We start from the raw sequence: 24,009 nt of genomic DNA, 5'->3' as shown, positions 1-24,009 counted from the left end.
TTCTCACCTCATGTACAGAAATGAGATCTAGGACCCACAAAAAAATGTCATACTTTAAAAGTGAACACTGCAGTCCTGCTGATGTTTACTACATGTTCCTTCCCCCTCCAGTGTTCTGGCATAACGAAGGCTCTGCAGGGGTCCTGGGGAGCACACAGGTTGACTTTTCCATGAACGGGCACCAAAAACCCCACTACTCTTCATGGGAGACAGGTCTCTCTCCCCAGAGCTATCTGAGCACTCTGCCTTGCTGTTCTGTGCATAGCAATTTTCTTCACTCCTAAAGTTTAAGGTCTGAATTGGGTTCTACAGTGTTTGGCTGTTAGTAATAGGTCTAACAAACTGCAATTTTGTTTCTTTGCAGAAATGAATTTCACAGCAGCTCTCAGTGCACTGACTGTACAATCTTATTTTTCAACTTGAAGCAGGATGTGCAGGAATAAACATGAAGGCAATCTATCAGGTTGAGGGACTGGTAAACTGGACACCAATGACATCCATCACTTGACAGAAGAACCTAAGGCAAAACTGGGATTCATGCGAATAGGGATTGCTCATTTCTGAGAATTAAGTCAAAACATTTTCTTCCTAATTAAATCAACCCTGAGATGTCAGTAAGAATTTCTGACGTATGTTTACTACTAACACTCTTGCAGAGGTCAACTGCACCATTCACTCCCATTTCAGACTTTGCTTCAGCAGTTCACTTAATACAAGCTTGCGCCCTCACTAATCTTAGCATCTGTGCTTTGCTATACTAATACCTGCAAGTTACATGTGATATCCTAGGAGTTATTGTTCATAACTGCTCCCTGTCCAGATAATCCCCCTTCAGCACCAATCTTTTTTCATAGAATTGTAGAATAGTTCGGGTTGGAAAGGACCTTAGAGACCATCTAATTCCAACCCCTCTCCCATGGGTAGGGACACCTTCTGCTAGACCAGGTTACTCAGAGCCACATCCAGCCCAGTCTTGAACACCTCCAGGGACAGGGAGTCCACAATCTCTCTGGGAAACCTGTGCCAGTGCCTCACCAACCTCACAGTGAAGAATTTCTTCCTAATATCTAATCTAAACCTACTCTCCCTCAGCTTAAGGCCATTCCCCCTTGTCCTACCACTGCATGCCCTTGTGTAAAGTCCCTCTTCAGCCTTCTTGGAAGCCCCCTTTAGGTACTGAAAGGTTCCTATAAGGTCTTTATTTTTCCTTTTTTTTTTTTTTTGTTTCTTTCTTTCTTCTTCTTCTTTTTTTTTTTTTAAGCACAAATCCACTTGCACTTTTCTTGCTAGCCTGAAGAACCCTGCCTTGCATACCATCAGTTCAACTAACCTTTTTCCCCTTCCATTTAAAAAATTCTCCCAGTAACTGTCAACAACCAGGACTTTCATACTACTCGGTGTTTTAGTTTTACAGTCTCAAGCATTTCTACAAAATGGCCCTGAAATCCAAACTGTAAAGGACTGAAGCAGTCCACTTTATGCTTGTGCACAGTACAATGACAGAATATTAAGATATTTAACTTACACCTTTTCAAGGTGTGCTTTTGTAAAGGTGCAGTACCAACCCTTTGCATTTCACAGTTGGCTGAGGAATTATGGAGGATTCTCCTTAGCCCCCTTCTGATTTGTCTGGATATCAGAAAAATTACAAACTAGGCTCTGAAATTATTGAAATGATGCTATATAAGCAGGATCTAAATAGGTCTAGGAACTCTCATTCTAATCTGTGTTTTTCTACTCAATTTTGGTTTGCTCTGAGCAAATCCCTTATGAACTGCATGTCAAGGCATTTCTATAATGATCAAGTGAACAAGTATTATTTATGGCAAGATTTATATAACTACATACATGTGGGAAGCTCAGTACAGTGTATTTTTAGCATCAGATACTGAAGGCTTCAAAATAATGACAAAACCTGGATATTTAAAGAAACCAGGTCATAGCTCAGAATTCAGCTTTCACTGAATGCTGTTTCAAAGTGTTTCCCCTGTACGCAGTTAAAATTAAAAGCTATGTGGATACCACGGAAGCCTTACCATCTTCCCCTAACGTTTCAGGATCATTTGTATTACAGTGGCACTGGGAGGTAAATATTTTGTGCTCTGTGCAAAACATACAATAATAGGTGGTGCCTCCCTCAGAGAAGTTTCAAACCAAATAGGACTGATGAAGGGATGGGGTGTGAAATGAAGAAACAAGGGGATGGAGAGATTAGTACCTACCCAGGCACCATGACAAAGTATTGAAACAGGATCAAGCCTTCCAAGTCCAAGCACAGTGGAGTTCTTCAACAGGTTTAACAACTTCAAATGTCTCTCTGTACCTTCCTGGCTTTAATGTACCAATGCTTTAATGAAGATAATGATAGTGCTGTTCCTAGATTAATACTATGTGCCCTATAGCCACTAAAAACATACATCAACACTTCAGTCTTGGGAAGTTGCAGTATACATGGTGTATACAGCAAAAGAAAATGACACAACCAGAGCAAAAACCAGAAAATGTTTTGAAAAACTCAGTTGTTTTTTTCAAGTCAAAAAAGAAAAGAAGAGGAAGCCTACTTATGTTTAGGTTTCAAAGAAAATAAAAAACTTCCCTGTAAGTCTGAGCAAACATTTAGTGCATGCAGATGTACCTTTACAAAAGGAAAAATGAATTTTCCTATAAAGGTTAATCAAGTACGTAAAGTTACTAAAAGAAATTCTCTTGGACAAAGTAATATAAAAACAAGACTGCATGAGAGCACAGAAGGAAAATGGATCAAAACCAGCTGCCTATCATGAGACACATTACATTCAGCATGAAATGCATTTGTTTTATTCTTCAGATCCAGGCAGGCTTTGACTTTCACTGCAACTAAACAAACACTAGTGAACCAATGCAGCTCACTAACTTTTACGGTTAAAAGTGCACCTAAAATTTGGTATATTTTTATTTAGGAGATAAAATTGTTTAAGAATTCCTTCCTAATCTTAATCTTGTGGTAAATCAGATATATTGATAGGGAAGATAAGACAAGTACTGCCTGCTTCAGAGAAGTTTGCACATGTCTAGGTGTGATTCTCATGCTTATTATGCTTTGAATGAAGCTCTGTCTCAATATGAGCTGGTTTTCTTTGTGCCAATGTTCAGGCTCCAACAAAATATAAAACAGTCAATGCAGACAGAAACTTGTGTTGTTACAAGATGTTGCTACTTTTTGTGGGTAAACCTGTAAAACTGATTGTGAATCAATTTGGATTTAAAATTAGAAGGGATTCTCAACTGTTTAAATATCCAGGCTCTTGAGCCACCTGCCAGTTGAAAGACAGAGACAGGGAGCAGAATGAAGCCTGCATAATCTAAGGAAAAATGGTCAGCAAGCTGCTACACTACTTAGACACACACAAGTCTATGGGATGGAATCCAGATGGAATCCACCCAAGGGTACTGAGGGAGCTGGTGGAAGAGCTCACCAAACCCCTTTCAGTCATTGATCAGAAGTCTTGGCTAAGCAGGTTCCAGTTGAATGAAGCAAATGTGAAACCCATCTGCAGGACAGATCAGAAGGAGGATCTGGGGAACTTGAGGTCTGTCAGCCTGAGCTCAGTGCCAGGGAAAATCATAGAGCATATGATTTTGGACAGGTGCATTCTTTGATGGATAAGAAACTGTCTGGATAGCCAGGCCCAGAGAGTGGTGGTGAATGGAGTTAAATCCAGCGGGCAACTGGCCACAAGTGGTGTTACTCTGTTTAATTCTTCATCAATGATCTGGACAACGGGATCGAGTCTACCCTTAGTAAATTCACAGACAAAACCAAGTTGGGTGTGAATGTTGATCAGCTGGAGGGTAGGAAGGCTCTGCAGAGGGATCTGGATCGGCTGGATTGATGCGATGAGGCCAGTGATAGGAGGTTCAACAAGACCAAGTACCTGCCTGCACACAACAACCCCAGGCAGCACTACAGGCTTGGGGCAGAATGGCTGGAAAGTTGCCTGAAGGAAAAAGGACCTGGGGGTGCTGGTCAACAGCAGCTGAGCATAAGCCAGCAGTGTGCCCAGGTGGCCAAGAAGGCCAATGGCACCCTGGCCAGCAGGACTAGGGCAGTGATCATGCCCCTGTGTTTGGCACTGGTGAGGCCACACCTCAAATCCTGTGTCCATTACAAGAAAGACATTGAGGTGCTGGAGCATGTCCACAGAAGGGCAATGGAGCTGGTGAAGGGGCTGGAGCACAAGTCTTGTGAGGGAGCTGGAAGTGATTAGCCTGGAGAAGAGGAGGCTCAATCACTCTCTACAACTACTTGAAAGGAGGTTGTAAAGAGGTGGGGATCAGCCTCTTCTCCCAGGCAACTAGTGACAGGACAAGAGGACACGGTCTCAAGCTGTGCCAGCGGAGGTTTAGGTTTGACATTAGGAGGAATTTCTTCACAGAAAGGGTGATTAGACATTGGATTGGACTGCCCAGGATGGTGGAGTCACTGTTCCTGGGGGTGTTTAAGGAAAGAATTGGACATGGCACTTGGTGCCATGGCCAAGTTGACATGGTGGCATTCAGTCATAGGTTGGACTTAACCTCAGAGGTATTTTCCAACCTAATTGATTCTGTGATTCTGAGCATGTCTAGAGAAGGGCAACGGAGCTGGTGAAGGGTCTGGAGCACAGGTCTTATGAGAAGCAGCTGAGGGAGCTGGAATTATTTAGCCTGGAGGAAAGGAGGTTCATGGGGTATCACTCTCTACAACTGCCTGAACGAAGGTTGTAGCCAGGTGGAGGTTGGTCTCTTCTCCCAAGTAACAAGGGATAGGTCGAGGCAATGGCCTCAAGTTGCTTCAGGGGAGATTTATACTGGATATTAGGAAGAAATTCCTCACTGAAAGGGTTGCCAAGCATTGGAACAGCCTGCCCAGGGAAGTAGTGGAATCACCAACCCTTGAGTTATTTAACAGACATAGAGATGAGGCACTTAAGGTCATAGTTTAGTGGTGGGCTTGGTAGTGCTGGGTTAACAGACTCAATGCTCATCAGAGTCCTTTCAGTGTTCCTAATAAGGTGGGGAAAAGGAGAAAACCTGGCTATTTTTCCCAGTGGCTCAGCCTGGGTTTCTGGAAGGGGTTGGATGATAAAGTGCTTACAATAGGTGGGCCAGAACTAGATAATCCTGGCTAAATTGCTTATGTTGATAACCCTGGATACTGAACTAACACAGAAAGTACCATTTCCTTGCAGGAAGAACAAAAAAAAAGATGGGTTTGTTGCGCACAACCAGTCTGTCTGTCTTGCTCTCTCTTTTCTGTGTTCTGTGGTAGAGAGTCAGCTTCATAGGCACAAATGTACCACCTATTGAAGCATTTTCACCTATTCCCTTTTTTTCCCCCTCACCTCAGCAACACCTTAGGTTGCTACTACTGCTGCATCTGGTACATGAAGACAATCCCAGGCAGATAAACCTTCACAAACCAAGCATGTAAGGTCCTCCACTTATACGTGCCTCCAGAGAGCAACATATGCCTGTGTTTGGCACAGGTTCCACTACTGTTTCAGCTCCTTGGTTACATAATTTTAAAAGCTTGTCTAACTACTTAAGTGATGGTTACGCATCTTCAGCCCGTTTCACAAAGAATTTCTCCTAATTCACAACAGTGTCTTTGAAAATAACCACTCTAAAGGAATAAGGCAAGAGGGAAGAGGCAAAGCATGGCATGATCTTGGCTTGGGACAGGCATGCACTTGCAAAGAGCTGCATCCATGGAGAAGTTCCTGCCAAGGATGAAATTACCATCTGGAATGGTAACCCTGCCCAAACACCTGCATGGATGTAGTTATAAAGAATACAAAGGTGCTTTTTTCTGGTACTGTTCATCCCTTCTCCCACGCAGGAAGTTGTGTAAGAGCATCCACATCAGAGCTGTCATTCACTGGAACGAAAAGCAACACACCTAATGAAGACAAGCCCACAGAATCTCCTAAATGGGACACTCCTGTAAATCCAGCCCCCCACCAGTGTGAGTAGTTTGTGTTTTATTTTTGCATATCACTAGTTTATAGCTATAGTAAGTCCGTAATGTTAAGTTCAAAACAAATGGATGGGCCAAACTGCCTGCAACAGTGCTTGTACTTTCATCACAGGTGTGAAGTAAAATGCTTTTCAGTGAAACATAAAGCAAAGCTCCTTTACTCTCACTTTATATTAAGTGTCCAAAAGAACAAGTCACCTTCTTGGGATTTTTGGACCAGCAATATATGGAATAAGAGTGGGAGAGGAAAAGGAGGAAAAGACGAGCTATTTTCTTCTCTTCTCCAGATTCTGAAATCTCAAAAATGCTGACTCTTTCCACCACCTCTTTTAGGCTCATTATAAATGATAATTTCAGTGAAAATAAAATGGATATTTTCTGATCTCTTCTAACATTATTTTCTTTCAAAATACTGAAAACCAAAAGCAATACAATCAGCTCTAGCATCTAGGACATTTACTTTCCCACTGTGCGGGACCTTGAGGGGAAGAATCACACTTACAGAACTGCCTGTATTTCATTAACAGCTCTTAAAACAGGAAGGCATACAAACATTGTGGGGTAGTGTTGGAAGACACAATGCTCAGACTGACTACAAAACCTGGCAAGTGTAGAGCCCTGCACTCCCCTAAGCACTTTGGCTATCTAGGTTTAGCAGTTTAACTAAGTGGCAGCCAACTAGCTGATCAGAAAACTTTGTCTAAATTAACGATAACTGCAATAAAATGTCTGCTTAGATTTTACCCCCAAAACTAATGTTGCAAAGGCAACAAAAATCAACCAAAAAGCCCTAATCTGTGCTCTAGTGCACCTGCATGACAACCTATGACAGAACTATGGAATGCCAAAGAATTTATGGCAGAATTCATTTCCTTGCAGCAAAATAGGGGTGTGCATTTGAACTTTCTTGGTGGGAACATCCCTCATAAACTGCCTTTGCCTTCCTGCCAAAACTAGTAGGTTTTTAAAAAATATTGTCTTAAAAAGGAACTAAAAACGTGTTCCCAAGAGCAACAATGGAATCAGCAAATTCCACAGTATAAGAAAACAGCTGGTGTGATACACTTCTCTCCTTTTAGAAAACCAACACTAATTGCCCAATACTGAAGTAACTGCAGTTTATCTCCTAGCAAATGCTTGTGAGGATTCCCAAATCAGCAACTAGTGTCTGTCCCATTGTGCTTCTCTGCCTAATATCTTATGCAAATTATACAATTTATAGCTCTAGATTTAATGTGCGGTTGCCGAATGCCACAAGGCAAGAGGAGCCTGCTGATTCAGGAATGCATCACTCCACTGCCTCACCCCCGTGAAACAAGTGACAAACTCATTCCACAGATTTCTCCACCAAGGAAGAAATACTTGCTCCTGCTGTGCCACATCCATATGAACAGGTGCAGCCAGCCCACTGCTTCTCTCTCAGCATCCCAAAAAAAGCAGAATGAAGCCAACTTTGGCCCAGAAGTCAAACAGCCAGAGTAATAGGGCTGTGTCCACCTGAAACATACTGCTTTTTTGTAAGGGAGCACAGCCAAACATATTCAGGTCTGGCTGCACTGACCTATGGAAACTTTTTCCCAGTGGAAGCCCAAGACTACTCAGACTGCTTAGCTCTAAAGCCAGCACAGACAAGCCTGTGGTCATTCTCTGTGCTAGCCCTGCACAGGAAAGGTGTACATTACCATTTCAGCATGACTAGGTTAAGGCTGTGGCTCAAGCTGTCAGTAGGTGATGTTTTTCATTCTGAAAGACAATCAACATCAGAAAATACCGGTCTGGAAAGGCTACCAGGTTACCTACCCCAGTCCCATTGCATTCTGGCAAGAAGAAATGCTCCTAACACCAACACTGGCAGATGTTCATTTATCCAGCCTGTTCCCAAAACTTTCAGTACAGGAGGTTCATAACTAGTCCCATTGGTTTGTTCCAGCACTACAGCAGCCTTGCGAGCAAAAATCTTAACCATACTTCCCCCTTCTTCCAGTGTTCAAACAGTACACACACAGGCTACCAAGTGCTAACCCTCAAAACGTTCCTCTGGTGAAGCAAGGAGGTCAGGCTGGCATTTTAGAGACCAAGAGAGTAAGCAGGACTGTTGCCAAAGCCCTAAATCTGAACAATTAAGAAGATATTAGGATATTAGGAAGAAATTCTTCACTGTGAGGGTGGTGAGGCACTGGAACAGGTTGCACAAAGAAGTGGTGGATGCTCCATCCTTGGAAGTGTTCAGTATCAGGTGGAACAGGACTTTGAGTATTCTGGAAATTGTCCCTGCCCATGGAAGTGGGGTTGGAACTAGATGACCTTAAGGTCCTTTCCAACCCAAACCAGTTTATTATTCTATGATTACAGACCCTAAAATCTCAGAGACTATGCCTTGCCCACAATGCTGCATGTAGATTAATTGTATTACATGTGAACTAGGACTTAGCACAGGATGGGGCTCATATTCCGTGTCCCTACTACTTACCTGGATGAGTGTCTTGTCAACACACCAGTGACTAAGTAAGCTGGTGTGATAGAGTAAGCTCTTTGTTAAGTGAAGAAATTGCTTCAGTGAAGCTCAACCTTCCCACACAACCAAGAACTCAGTGGATCTTCAAACATTAACAAAATGCAAACGAGAAAAGCTAAAGCTCTTCCTGAATGTTAACATCTTCCATTGCCTTCACAGTATGTTTAGCGTCCCTTGGTCAAAAGAACGACCTAATTCAGAACATTCATGTACCCGTCAGCAGACGGGTGGTGGGTACATGTCTACAAGACTGACACGTTGTGTCTCTGCAGGAAAGATTTTCACTGCCGGCTGCTCACTGACACTCAGAGGCAGAGCAAACGCCCACACAGCATCCTCAAGCTGATTAAGAAGGGCCTGGGACACGAACACTCCCTCACATAGGAAACCCGATGCTACATCTAAAGTTAACACTCTCAGTAACAGCTGAGTGCTTCCTTCCCTCCCGGCCCGGCAGACACTACAGAAGCTGGCAGCTGAGCTGCAGCACAGAAAAAGCTGCAGCTATTCTGATCATGGAGCAGGCTTGTTAGGGTGGGCAGGAGGGTGAGACTGTGAAACATTATCTGTTAAATCACTTTCATATTTACATGGGAGACAAATTTTGCAACCCGTCAGTCTTACTCATAATTTTGCCAGGCAGCAAGGGAGGAAATGAAACAAAATGTTTAAAAAGTTGAAAAGTCCCAGTGTGTCAAGTAACACCCTGTCCCAGACAATGCACCAGTGTGATCTGGAGGGTGACCTCCTTGATCCTCTAGTGGAATAAAAGCTAATAGAAAAAATTCTTCAAGGGTGTTCAGTACAGTTAACTCCTCATCATGTATTACAAGTGCCTGCCCTGCAGTGCCTCAGTTCTGTCCCCTTGTGCACACTCCCTTGCTTTGCTCTACAGGGTCTTCTGTGGGCTTCAATGTAACAGAAGAGAGAGCTATCAAAGAAAAAAAAGTCATAATCATGTCATCCAGCCTTATTTCTGAAAGAATAACAGTTTTAACACGTCTAGCTCTATTTGAGTTCCCATTTAACATGCTGAGTGCTCATAATAATTTATATTAAATACTTTATTCACAAGACAGTAAAAATACCAAAATGTTACTACTCACATCAGGTTTAAAAGTTATGGAGTATAGAAAATGCTTTAAATCCTCACTGCACTTTCAGGCATTCTTGCTTTCCTGGAGATGGTAAATGAGCACAGGAAACCAAATGACCTCCCAGTTCAGCTGATACCGTGTTATCTCAATCTCTCCAACTTGGCAGTGGTTTTCAAATTGAAAGAAAGGGAATATATATTGTCCTCCAACATATCCCAAGTTACGCAGCTCAGAGTTCATCAGTGGAGTTTCTTTTTAACATCCATCAGTCAGTGCTATATACCCCCAACCACAAGGGTCTGTAAACCTTTCAAACCCAGTCATGAACGTCTCCTACATCTTTCAGTCCAGTTATGATCTTAGTTGATATTTTATGTCAACTGCAGAGCTACGCAGTGGAACTCTACTCTGACATGACATGAAAAAGGGGAACATTTCTCCATTTATTTATATTTTGTTCCAGGTTTTGTTCCACCTCTGCTAACCTGAGATTGATCTCACTCTTGCCTTGTGTGGTGGTCTCTTGGCACTGATAATGTCCCTTTTCTCCAGGATTCCTTTTACTTCTAATGCATATTTTAAAATTCAGGAAAGCAGAACTGAAAACAGTCTTCAAGAAAAGAAAGCACTTTATTTCCATAACTGTACACTCAGTATCTTCCATGCTGTTTTTGGCCACCATAATGTTTTTGTTTGATTCTGTTGGCAAGTTCTCTTTTGACTACTGAGGCTGAAGGGGCAGAAGTTTCCAGTGAGCTACCCACTGTGATACTGAGGTCTTTCCTGAGCAGTGAGTCAATGTAGAAGTTAACAATGCATGAGCTGCCCATGTTATTTCATTATAGGCCCAAGAGACCACAATACAGTGGATCTGTCACCATCCTGACTCTACACTGTCTTTTGGTAAACCCATCTGATATTGTTGTCTCATACTGTCTGGAAAAAACTAAATAATTTGGCCTTTACTAAAAGGTTTGCCATCCTGCGTTCATCTGCCTTTTTCAGAGTTAATAAGAAATGTCCTGGAATGCCACTAGTACAGGATGTTTGACTTGCCACATTGAAAACAGTTTATTTATCTCCATGTCTTTGGTCTCTATCTCGTACTTTCTGATGTTTCAGCTTATCTAAGATCTGTCCTCTGAGGAGTTTTTTTTTGGGGGGGGGGGAGTTATTCCAATGTACTGACTTGTGTCCAGCTACCCAATCTCTAGCTGACAGCTTCCAAGAACTCTAATAGGCCCAAAGGCCTGAAGGCAACTAGAGCAACATGGACATAAATTGCCATTTGGGGGATAAGCAATTTCTACTATTCAGACTATTTTAACCCAAATTAACAAGCCGTGGTTCACTCTCTGTGTACAGAACTAAACAGGTGCATATTCCCCTAAAAGGCCACAAGTTCTGAAACATGCTGGCCCACCAAACAGGGTATGAACAGATGTAACATATGCCTGTAACACTATCACTTTTTCTTCTCAAAGTAGCATCTTTTTGTTTTCATAGAGCTAAGCTGTATCCAGCTGAATCAGTTTTGTTTCCTTAACACAAATGCAGTGACATGAACCATGATTACTGATGCTCCAGAAGTGCCTCCATGGCTGTCTCCATACAGCCATTCCAGCCTATGAATGCATCTGGATCTCTTTATTTCCACCCCATATGCAGCATTTACACATCAGAAAAACAAAAAATCAGCAAGCACTACTGTAAGAAAGGTACTCCAAACAGGAAGAACAGCAAGAAGTTAATGTGTAGTGTATCAAATGACAACAAGTAAATAACCTTGTCTAGTAAGACTATCAAACAACTGACCATAAGAGGTTTGGTTCCACTGAATCATAAACTATATAGGAAACTGAGATCCTTTCAAGTCCCTCTCATCAACCTTTATACTTTAAGCCTCTTCCACTCTAACTTCTGAAAGCCATTTGGAAAATTCATGAAACAGAACCAACTACTGACATCAAGAACATAAATGCACCCAAGCTTTCATGATTTTCTTTACTGATACACTCAGATGGAACAGTTGCACAAGGCCAGCAGATAAGTGAAATGTGAGCCAGTAGTGACTTTAAACTGCATGTAAGTGGTCCTGGTAAAGGAAAACATCCTCTTCTTGGATCTCTCAAGTATTGTTATCAGCGGACTCCATGCAACCCTCAAAAAGCCTTAAGGTCCTGCTGGACTCTTTATGAGGAGAGATTAGAATCTAACCAGGGGTACAACATGTTGGCTAGATACTTATCTGAGAAAATGCAAGGGATGCTACTTTTCTTGTTCACAACAGACCACTGTAACTCATCCTAAAATAAACTCCTTCTTCAGCAGCAAAAGTGACATGAACACATTACGCCAGAACTGGAATAATGTTCGACCAGCCAAGTCCTGGTTTCCAACTCAGATGAAAGGTCCCATTTTCCAAGATTTATTTCTTGACCTCTGATCTTATGACAATATATGTAGAAACATCAGGAAAAGCCACTTACTGCAAAAAGCATTCCCAGTTAAGTTTTACATTGATATTATGAGCAATTTATCCTTCAATGCTCCTTCATTACTTTTTCTAGTACCCAGATACTTGGGAAAACTGGATGCTAGCCAAAGAAATTTCTGCTCAAGAGGATCAGAATAACTTGAAACACAACTGTGCTGGAATTTAAAACATCCAGTTTATTCAGTGAAGACTTCATCATGACAAGAAGAATCTCTGCTCCTCCTTTCTTAATCCTCAAGAGTTAATCCATGTTCTGTTCATAAAACCCAAACAGGAGATGTCTTAGGAATGCCCCATGAAAATGGAGTGCAGTTATGGCTTATATCTTTACGCCATCAAAGCAGGTTCGGTCATTCTTCAGATCCACCCAAGCCCCTAACCAAAATTCACAGAAGTTCTTGCTTAAATTGATTTAAAATTTTCCACCTTGCCAGCTTTATCAAGTACATATACGCTTTGAAATTATGCATGTAGATGTAAAATAAAAGTTTCCAACAATGGTATACAATAAATGAATAAAAGGTCCAGCCTTATTTCTTTTTTAGATTCAGATAAGCAACAGAGACTGAAAGTGGGGTGCAGATTTCCCATATCTGGTCACAAAAGCACATTAGAGTTAAAGTTTAAACCTAAGTCCACCCAAAAATATCTGAACTTTACAGGCAGGCTTATTTTGAAAGCTCAGTGGCCATCAAGGCTACTAGGGATCCAAGATGACAGTTGTTTGTTGGTTCAAGGAGTTCCGACTGGCACACTGTGAGACAAATCAATAAAAATGTTTTCTATATTTTTCTCTGGGCTGTGTGCCTGTTGGACTGCAGAGTCACTTGAGCAGTACCAAGCTGATGGATCTTAGGAGGCCAGAGGCAGCAGGCCAGCAGATTGACACTCCTGGGTGGGAGAACAGGGACTGTGCCCCTCACACCCACAGAGGCCCCCAGCTCTCTGGTCCCTCCTACCTATGCTGGGACAGAGGTGACAGCCCAAAATAATGAAATCCTGAAGGAGGGGATGAGAGGCAGGAAGAGACAGGAAAGCTTGATCATATTTTCTGTTTATGAAATGGCTAACTTTCAACATTCTTACCTTAGAAAATCCTTTTGTAAACTCCTTTAACAAAAGAAGAAATGGTAAAAGACAGATCACAGATTCCTTTTGGGGCTTCCCACTTTCTTTTCCTGCCACCTCCCTCAGGACAGGATTAGTCCTTTGGAAGCAACTGTCTACTTCAAATTTCAAAGCCAGGGCTTGTTTACCATAACACCGACATGCTCGTGTCCCTTTGTTACCCCCGTCGTGGATGAATGAATGAGCTTTTATGAGGAAGACGTCAGGTGACAACTCCCTGGGTCAAATGTCCCAGGGTATTTCCAGTTTGATAGAGCAGGACCGAGATCTACCAAGTGGTGACAGCTGGGTACAGAGCCCTGCCACGTGCAACACTGCTGTGAGCTGATGCACTATAGACAAACTCCTTCCAGTCACAGAGCATATTAATTCCACTCCAATTCCTTCCTTACACACATGTATACTAGTTTTCAGACAGAAATTAAAATCCAGTGAGTGAACATGCACCACACACTTGTAGTGAGAGAACAAGACATCTGTCTGCATGCATTCTTGGTGGAAAGAGGGTGTACAATCAACAAGGGAGACTTTTCCATTCAAAAACTGGCGTGGTTATTTGCAGTAGCTAACATCAGCCCTCTAACTTAAGACACTTTACTGGTATGTACACAAAGAAGTGAGTCTCAACTAAGTGATTAAGATTTTTCTTTTCACTTTAATAGGAGCTTCAAATACAGATAGAGGTGCCTCGAGCTGACCTGTGTAACTATTCTTCTCTCCCCCCTCTGACCAAAACTGCTCTGAAAAGTAGGCCACAGAGAGCAGAGGCCACAGTTTCAAAACGTGAATGCCTACAGCTATGTATATACAGCTATTTTCATGCACTTTTAACTGGGTGGCCTGGTTTTGAGAAGTTTTGAGTATGCACTGCTCCAGCAATGTACATGCTCCATAACTTCCAAAAAATAAAACCTGACTACCTGCTTTGATGTTGAATTGTTAATGCATAATTTCTAATTTCTACTCAACAGATCAACAATTTCTGTTAAAACAATACCTACACAGCTTGCTTGGCACCAGACACTTTCTGTATCAGAGTATGTCCATGTATACCTGGACAAGAGGTTCCTGCCCAAAACAATGTGGCATTTAAAGGGAAGAGACAGGTAGATGAGTGTCAAGGAAAGAAAGAGACTCGCTGTGCCCAAGGTCATGCAGCAAGTCAGAACCAGCACCAAGCAGAAAACCCTGAGCCCCAAATCAAGTGCCTTACCCATTACATCATGCTGAGCCTCCCATCTAGGAATAAAAATACATGCAGCTGTTCAAGGAGTATTTCTAAGACAGAGAAAATCTGATAAAAAGAAATCTAGAGAATAGAGAAGGATGCCATGATCTGTTCTATAATATTCCCCAAAATCAGAAAGGAGCACACAGAGCAACTTCTCATAAAATAGTAAACAATCAAACATAAATGATTTTGATTACATGCCAAGATGAAAATATCACAGCTAAAGGGGTTTATACTGTCCTAAGGAAATAGCTCCTGTACTTCAAAGAAGACTGTTAGGAGAGAGAAATTCGGGAGCTGCAGCTTGGCTCATGCAGGAGCTTCTAGATGAACTCCACGAAGACTAGTGTCTGTATAAATTTTAGATCTAAATTTAAGAATCTAAGAACAATATGATTTTTAAATCATGGGGGGAAAAAGCCAGGAGCAAGTGGTAAAGAAATGAACTCCAGGGTCTGCAATACCTTAAGTTCAAACATTACCTGAGAAACCAGTAAGTCACTTGAGACAGCAAAGGAATCTGAGCAGCAGATGGGAACACTAACTAGGTAGAGTACTGAGTGAGTAGCATGTGGCTTTTCATCTTTAAACAAAAAAATGTAATACAAAAAGGTTAGTTAGTGCCTAGTCAAAGTGATTCTCTATTACCATCTTAAACATAATTTTGTGTCAGATTTTGAAAATCAAAGCTGTAGAATCACAGTTTTTCAACACAGCAACACATGATTTAGTTATTTTTCATTAGGTTAGAACTTTAAAAAGGCTGACACAGTTCCAACCGTACAATACCCTGTTAAAAATGAAATTTCCATTAAATAATGCTCCTGATCTTTCACCAAACATCACAGAATCTGATCTAGAGCACTTTTATTTAAGAAAGAAGTCTTCACAGATAAGTAAACAAAGCAATACAGCTGCTGAGAGAAGTCAACTGCTACACCAAAAAAATCTCTTTGGTGATTTATTTCAGTATCGACCTGCCAGCTATGTAGGACACTAGCTGGGAATGCAACCTTTATTTTTTCAAATCTCTTTTTAAAAAGACTCAGAAGTACAGGTTTCAGAAGGACTAGTTCTTTTACAGTTTGCACTCAAAATAACAGAGAACAGGAAAAGGAGGAAGTCACAACACTGGCCAGACTATTGATTCCAAAATAGAATCTATAAAATTAATGTTCAAATATCTCTTAAAGATTTCCACCCCTCATTCCTCCCCTCCCCAACAAGAAGAGAGTCTCACTTCCTTCCAAGAGAGGTATCACCATCTATACTGAATAAAGCAATCTCTGCAAATCCCCTCAGCACTGCTAATTGCATGCCAGCACACCAGGTTCAAGGTGAACCCTGGAACAGGTTGCTCAAAAAGGTTATGCAGTGTCCATCTTTGGAGATACACAAAAACCCAACTGGACATGGACCTGAAGAACCTGCTCTAGAAGTTCCTCCTTTGAGCAGGGAGTTGGACTATATATTCTCAAGAGGATTTTTCCAGCCTCAGTGATTCTGCAAGTCTGCGAGCCTTTTATTTCCACAATGACTGAGTGGTTACTGTGTCAGACTAGGACATGGAAAGCCCAGGTTCAACCCTGTGCTTTCTCTCAAACTCTGCTCTAGTTACTAGTATAACTCTGCCCTAGTTACTAGTTCTCTTCCACCTCAGCTCCTTTAGCAGCCACAGACTGTGGCAGCAGAGAAAAGGAGTATGCAACAAAGTGTCCTTGCAACCCATTCTCAGGAGGCTGGATCAAAGTACTTATCACTCTGACACTTGACTCAATAAAGAGCAAGCTACTGGACTTTCAGAAAGCCTAACAATGTCCACATGCCCAGTTTTAGCCACTTCAAATAGGGATTCCCTTTTTCAGGAAGCATGGAGAATTCTCTGTCAAAAGGACAGTAACTTGGACATCTGAATGATAATTAAATTTAAAATCAAGCTATTTACAGAACATGTTTATAGAATGCAGTCACCTCAGCAACATCTGCCATTTGCAAAGGTGCAGGCTGCACAGAGGGAGGAGGGTTCAGCACTGAGCAAACTGGAGTCATCAGAGCATGTAGTCACCCTCTCTTTAACCCAATGGGTGCAAATCTTTACTTATACAGTTCTTGTAAGGTCTACAAAGTTGAAATAAAGTATAAACTGAGGATCATAAATAAAGACTATACTTCATTTATAGTTACTTTAAAACAAAATTCAAATAGAGGCAATAAGCACTGAAATCCCAAACTGGTCTGTAAATAAACACTGAATTTTCTTTTGAAAGACTCAGAAGAGTAGAATGTTTCTCCTTACATATATACTCAACCCTCCTGAGTTTACAGTACCCTTTTGGAAGACACAATACCTTGCACTGAACTTAACCTATCACATCAATTTTGTATCCTGCAATAAACTGGGCTCTCAAGTTACAGCTAAAGACTAGGATATAGTTTTCTTGGTAGCTACTTCCATATTGAAATTCCGGAACTGAAAAGATGTGGCTCCTAAGAGCTCCTGCTATTCACAGATGTATTACTTCTTGTTTGAGTTTTTTAAGTGCTCATGGCCTTGGGATATGACATGACAGCTGCAACAGAGAAAACATAACTTAGCAGGTGAAAACAAGGAAAGGGGAAAAACCCACAACTGCCTAGAGCAGTGTAACTTTTCTCTCACTGCAGATCATCGTGTGCAGGAACACAGAGGCTGATCTACTTAGGCCAGAGAGAGAAGTTAGACAATCATTCAGCTCTCTTGAGATTTCCTCTGCTAAATACAAAGTTGTTTCAAGGTCTTTGTCATGATATTTCTGATTTTGAGACAAAAATAAGATGAGACTGGGAAGGAAAGTGCTGGGGGGAGGGGGACACAGGGTCAGGGAAATATGGTCACCAAACACACTGCAGCAGCCAGTGACAATAGGTAAAGCTTTTCCTTACCTCATTCTTCAACTTTATTAACAACTTCTCTTTAAATTATTAGTTTTAACTGAATATGAATTTCCTTTTTCTTTTTCCTCCTTAAGTATTTATTTCTTTTTCTCATCAGTTTGACCAGAGGAGGCTGAAATATGCGGAAGACAAAGTGCTTGGAAAAACTGGAAGGTCTCCCAGACATATTGTTCTCATAGAGATAACAATAGTACTGATAGCAATTTTAGAAAAAAAAAAGAACAAAAGCAAATACTACTGAATCTCTCTTCTGCTAGAACAAAATCTCAACCACTTCCTCAGAGCACAGGTTTCCCTCACCACCTCTCTCCCACTTACAAACAGCATTAACTGCTCCAAAACAAAATCCTTCTAAACTAACTGAGCATTTTCTCCTGAAGAAATTCCAAAAGACAAGAGAGAGTGCTGTGAATTATTAGTCTTGTTTTTACATAAAGACACTGTCAGTGTCTTTATGGGCCAGGCAGGTTATATGCAAACAATATGTCTATAAATCCACAACTATAAAAATACACATTGAGAAGCTTCTTATCTGCCCATCAAGAGAGTGATAACACAATCTCAAAGTTATTTCCAATAATACCCCATTAGAACAACTCATTAGAGCAACTAAATTTCCCCCAAATATAGTCATCTAACATATGAAACAGTTACTTCAGAGATATTTTAGACTTAAATTCAAAAGCTAAGAAATGTTTCAAGAACATGACAGTAGCAGAAGTAGAAAAGGAATGAAAGACTAACTTAACCCAACAGTTACAAAGGTTAAAATGATAAGCTAATAGAATTATTCAGGTTGAAAAGGCATGACTTCTAAACAAGGGAATACAACTCAAATGATACCAATTAAAGGCAATAGTTTATGTCAGGTAACAAGCCAACACCAAAAGTATATTTATGTTCCTCCTAGCAAATAGCTTGTGCAATAGGCTTCCAGGGCTTCTCAAAGACCTTAGCTCTATTTACAATCCAATTTCTTTTGGTCCTTTCCAAAAAAAAAAATTTCTTTTTCTCCCTCAAATTTAGGCCTCAAGATTCTTATTACAAGCTGTGGAGTTTGTACAGTCATTTCAATTTACCAGCACACACACAAAGACAATGTTTTCCAGATTTCTGGGAGTGCTCACTGTGGTAAATATGCTCCCCATTAAATCCACATCGTATTTTTAACCAGATGCAAACCTCCTTTGTGTATATGGAAAAAGAAGAGCACAAGATTCCAGAGGGCAATCCTGTGACACAGGAATGCTTCAGTGTTTGTGCTCCCATGGAGAGACAGAACACAAGGGGCCCAAAACCACTACTTCAAACTTCACATGCAGCCTCCAGAAGCAAGCTGCTTCCTTCTCTAGCCACAATAAAAGCCTTTAGGGAGAGCAGGTATTGTCCTACCTTGCATATATGCCTCTATTTGCCGAATTAGCTCGTAAGACTTGGACCGGTCCAGAAGTGTACGAATAGCCGGGAGAGGGTCCAGGATAATGGTTTCTGGATGAGCATCAATATACTCCTGCAAAACAATATATATTCAAAAAAAAAAAAAGGCATTAGGTTTGCTGACAAGTGTGGAAAAATAATGAGATGGGGAAGAGAATAGAAGATGTTAAAAACCTCGAAGTCCAGCTTCTCCTCAAGGGGAGCCAAACGGACATAGGCAACACAGGAAGCCACCAGACAGTCAGGACACTGACATTTGAAACAAACACAAATGTGACAGCTAACTGGTTTAGGATAACAAATTCCTCCTGTAGACTCGCTATCAGCAGAAAAACCTGTGCTGCAACCACATCAACTCAAAAGGGAGCCAGTGGCAAAGTGCCACAGTAAGAGCTGTGAGCAGCACTGAGGAAAGCAATTAGGAGAAGAAGGATGACACATTGCTATCTTGGGGTCAGCCTTGCATTGAATTATTGCACGTGAACATCACAACCATGTGAACTAGGCTCAGAACTACATCTGGATTCTTTTATGTTGTTATTATTGCTGTCCTCTAGCTGCGCTGAAGACAGTGTTAAGAGCTGGATGATAAGGGCTGAAATTTTATTTGGCAGAGCCAAAGAGATTGCAGCTTCACTGTGTCTTCATTGCTTGCTACTTCTCTAAGTTCATACTCTCCTTTCCTGACTAAAAGAACAAAGCAAAGTTAATGACCTCATGGAACTTCATCTTGGGAACTCAATTCCCCATTCACTGAGGTCATGACTGCACTACTGCATCTTGGCCATGAACACAGACACAGCTGCCAGGTATTGGCCTTGTAATCCCAACAAAACTTCCTTCTGTTTCTTAGAAGAGAAACTGAGTTCCTTCATCATCGCCCCAATCTGGTCCCATAAAGTCAATGGGAAACACACACATCTATCTTACTCTATTAAATTTCAGACAAATATTTCCCAAGTTACCATCTGTCTTTGTTTTACCCAACTTCCCAAATCCATCCTTATGTTTTCACTAATTTCTTTAAGTCCATTCATGCAAAAGGCACGGTAAGTGCTCCTGCAATAATGGACTTTCATGAAGATCTACTTCATTTAAATTGACTATTTCAAGAAGGAAACATACTCCAAAACATACTTAGGAGTATGAGGAGGTGGCCTCGGGAGATGCACTTTGCTATATACTGAGCTGAATGGCATAATCTATTCCCAGAAAAGGATTTTGCTCCAGACACTGACTGGGGATGTAGATTTCCTCCCCACCCCAGCACTGGCAAACTGTTGCTTTCTGCTGACTACATAGTCTGAACTGATGGCTGCTAAAAGGGGATTATTCTTTTGAGGCTAAGAGGATCCAGCATTGGGATGATTAGTTTAATGAACCCACTGCATCACCCACAGCACACAAGCAGCTTTCTTCCACAGGGCATGAGGCAATCTTCAGTGGTGATACTTTTGTCTGACATATTTAATAATCCCTACAGAATGCAAAGAATTAATTCCCCAAAGATATATCTGAACCTGATACCACTTAGTAGAAGTCAGGGACAGTCTTTTGCACAGTCAGTCATCAAGACTGTCAGACCCAGCTGTTGTCTCACCCTTGCAGTACAGCCTGCATAAAAAGCCTCATTGACTCACTGGAACAGAAGCTAGGTTCATTTCAAGTCATTAAACCCCAGAACATATAGTTTTCATGAGTGTCCTGCCCCTAGAACTTCCAGAGTCAGCTTTAAATACAGATGAGATTTTTATTTTTTTTTAAGAGTGAGAGTGTCTCATTATCTAATGCATCTTAAACACCTACGCGTGGCTACACACACATACCCTTTAATGCAACACCTAAGAGACACCCTGTGGAGCTGGCATGATCCAGCGATTAGGGCCTCAGCTTAAACTTGCTGACTGTGAAACTGTACTTGAGTATCTCAACAAATCTGAAGCATAACAAGACAGCTCTTTCAGCTCCTCTATGCCACAGTTTAAAACAGGGAGTTACCACAGAGTGTACCTTCATGAGCTCGCTTAGAGAATGAACACATTACAGGCAGGCAATACCATGATGTGGCAGCAAGTAAGCACAGAACTCAGCCTGGACATGTCACAGCTCTGAAATGTCACCTCAGCAGAGATCCCACAGCAAATGTCCTGCAGTGCTTCAGATGTGTGTGCTAGCTCTTCCTGTGATCACCACTCAGCCTCAACAAGTCTCTGGTTCCACCTTGAATTCAAGCTCCCCCATACATCCATCTTAGTCCAGCCCCTATTCTGCACACACTAATCCTTCCCCTCACACATACATTTGTCATGCTTGTGGACTCTGTCACCTTTACTCCCCTCCAAGGAGGGAATGATTTTTCCCTGTCTTAGCTCCTTGTGCTCATTCCCAAATCCTCCTTATGCTCATCTCATCATTGAGAACTATGCTCACTTCCCTGGGATTGGTGTATTCCACTTGTTACCTTGGCTCACATTACACTAAGTATTTCCAGAGGGAGCATGGTTTTTTTATGCTTTCTGTAAGGAACTTCACAGTTGCTTTATTTCTAATGACAATAGCTCTAACCTGTATGTAAAGATGATCCAAGCAGTGAGCTTGACACAGCATAACAAAGTTCAACAGGAATGAAGGCACGATCTCAAGGCCACTCTACACCAGTCAACATCTCAACAGAACAGAGCATCTAAGCTGACTTTCCAGTGACTGATTTCTCATCCTGTTGCCTTAAGGAGCCTTCGAAAAACTCTGTAAGGCAAACATGAAATAACTGATGAAGATGGGGACTATTTTCCAAAAGCCATTTAGAGTCTGGAAGACTTAAACTACTCTAATGTCAAGAACTGCACTGAGTGCAAGCAGACAGCCCCTTCAAATACACACAAAGGAGGCTGAACATGAGTTTCTTTATAAAACAAGGACATTTCTGAGCATCAAATCTATGTCAAGTACTATTCTCCAGCTTTTCTCCATTTGCAGGCTTAGGCACTCAGACAGCCAGAGGGCATAGGAATGCCAAAACTCGAGAGACTGTCAGCAGGGCAGTGAAGATCTGTGTTATCTGAGTAAAGGAAAGGACTCGGACCTGAAGTGTCTCGTAGAGCTAATCTGGGGACAGGCTACAGATCTCTCCTTCTAACTTAATCCAGAAACTGCTCTCCCTTTGAAGCAAAGGACTCCCAATGCAGAACAAGGTGAGTCTATTTGTGTATGTCCTTTCTAGTTGAACACAGCTAGAGGTTAACTGCTCAGAGGACAGGAACATCAATATGCACTCATGTCCTCATACTCTTCGTCTCTTCTCACATACCATTGGTTTCTTGGATTTCCATCACAAAGCACTAACTCTGCATTCAAAAACAAAACTATCTAGTTACACCAGGATCCCCAAAGCAAATCATCCAGCTTCCCCTTGGGCCTGTACACTGCCAGCACTTTCCCAGTCTCCCACACCTCTCACCAGTATATCACCAGCACATGCAAAAGGAAGAGTTTGAATACCCATGTATTCAGAAAATTACTTAAAATAAATAATTTCAAAATCTGAACCTTACACCAATTCCTCTCAATAGGAAATTACAATACGAAAATCAATTTTCTTAGTTTCACCGGAACAATTACTATAGCTGATATGAAACCTTTCATAAACTTTGATTCTTTACTAGGAACTGCTGCACACTCAGGCATCATGTTTTACTGAATATATACCTGTGAACATCACCTTACAGACTGGAAAACTATTGATGTAGCCTAAGTAGTAGCACTCTTCCCATGCCACAGAATGACTCCACTATTAGAAATACAGATCTGGAAAAACATGAAGGGTTTCTGTCTAATAATTTTCGTAACAGACGAACTACTATAGATATGAACTTGAAAATGGAGTAGTTGAAGGAGAAAAAGAGAAACACTGAAGCCAAGAGAGAGCTTTCAGTACAGCACAACCTTTCAACTTTGAACATTCAAATCTTCTCTGGTAATTGTAACAAAACAACTCTGCTCTCTTCTTTGGTGGATTTACTGGACACTGGCATCCAACAGCAGACTCCAACCACCCAGGCAACAATGTGGAGGATATTTAGGTTTTCCAACAATAGTTTGAAATGGCTCTGTCCTTGGGCTGCAGTTCAGCTTGACCCAGACAATATCTATGTTTTCCTCTTTATAATCTTTGACATAATAAAAGCAAACAAGAAAAAACAAGGACTTTTAGCAGATCCTCTTTTGTTTGTATTCCAGGCTTGGCATTAAGTCATTCTCTGTACCAGCCCTGTTATTGGCAGAAGGCCAGCACTGAAACTTGAAATCAAAGAGAGACCAAATATTTCATGTTGCCTAATAAATATCTCTGGATATAAACCAGAGATTAAAATATATATATACTTTTCTTGAGAAGCCTTTGTATAGATGAGAATACAGTTGCTTGCCATTTTACCCAAAAAAGGCAGCTAATGATTTTTTTTTATATTTTAACAGAAAGTTCATACAGTATCTACTGCAAATAATAAGTCATTAGATGATAAGAGACTCACTGATTCACTGACTTGATTTTATGACTAAGTAATAAAACTTATATAATCTTTTGTTTAATATGAAACAAAGTCCCATAAAACAAATATTCCAAAAGAAAAAAAGTTAGCAAAAGAAACAATAACACCGTTTGGATTGTCTTTTCCCATATACAGAAACATGAAGATGACTGCTTGCAACAACAGGCGAACATTTTCCAGGAGAGAAACAGATGTAAGGACAGACACAAGCACGTCTAAAGAGTTTGCCTCAGATTTAGGCTTCCTTTTTGTTTTTCTTAGGCTGTGATGATCTCTTTTCACAGACACCTTCCTCCATAGGGAAAGGTGTAGGCATGTTGGGTCTTCAATGAACACTCATCTCAAAATTGTTTGTCTCCAAATATAAAAGAAATTTCTGCAATGGTTGGGAGGGATGAAGGGTGTGGCAAGGAGAAAGGGGAACAGATCTTCTCTGTTACATTTCACTTCACTGTACATCTCAGAGCAACTTTCTCAGTACTCAACTGCCCTGTTTAGCCTTCAAAACTCCACCACTGGAAATATTCCACCTTGCAAATATCTACCCACAGGAAGCTGTCCTTACAGTTAGCACTTGCATGACAGATTTTTAGTTAATTTTGCTGCATATGAGGCTCTTCCAACA

At 41.2% G+C, this 24,009-nt stretch overlaps 1 protein-coding gene across 4 annotated transcripts in view; it reads right to left on the bottom strand.

Annotated features, from left to right (window-relative positions):
• Nucleotides 1-24,009, bottom strand: part of ITPK1 (inositol-tetrakisphosphate 1-kinase) — a 158,496-nt gene that overhangs the window by 44,449 nt on the left and 90,038 nt on the right. For all 4 annotated transcript variants that reach the window (XM_051806687.1, XM_051806686.1, XM_051806685.1 and 1 more), the window contains one exon: nt 18,793-18,910. In XM_051806687.1, the coding sequence (XP_051662647.1) occupies nt 18,793-18,910 (118 nt within the window). The remainder of the gene's footprint in view (nt 1-18,792; nt 18,911-24,009) is intronic.

This window comes from Manacus candei, unplaced genomic scaffold, assembly GCF_025592945.1.
Source record: "Manacus candei isolate 608988 ecotype Guabito, Panama unplaced genomic scaffold, ASM2559294v1 h1tg000067l, whole genome shotgun sequence".
Lineage (NCBI taxonomy): Eukaryota > Metazoa > Chordata > Aves > Passeriformes > Pipridae > Manacus > Manacus candei.
The sequence above is the reverse complement of the archived record's forward strand: the minus strand, read 5'-3'. Positions and strand labels throughout refer to the sequence as shown.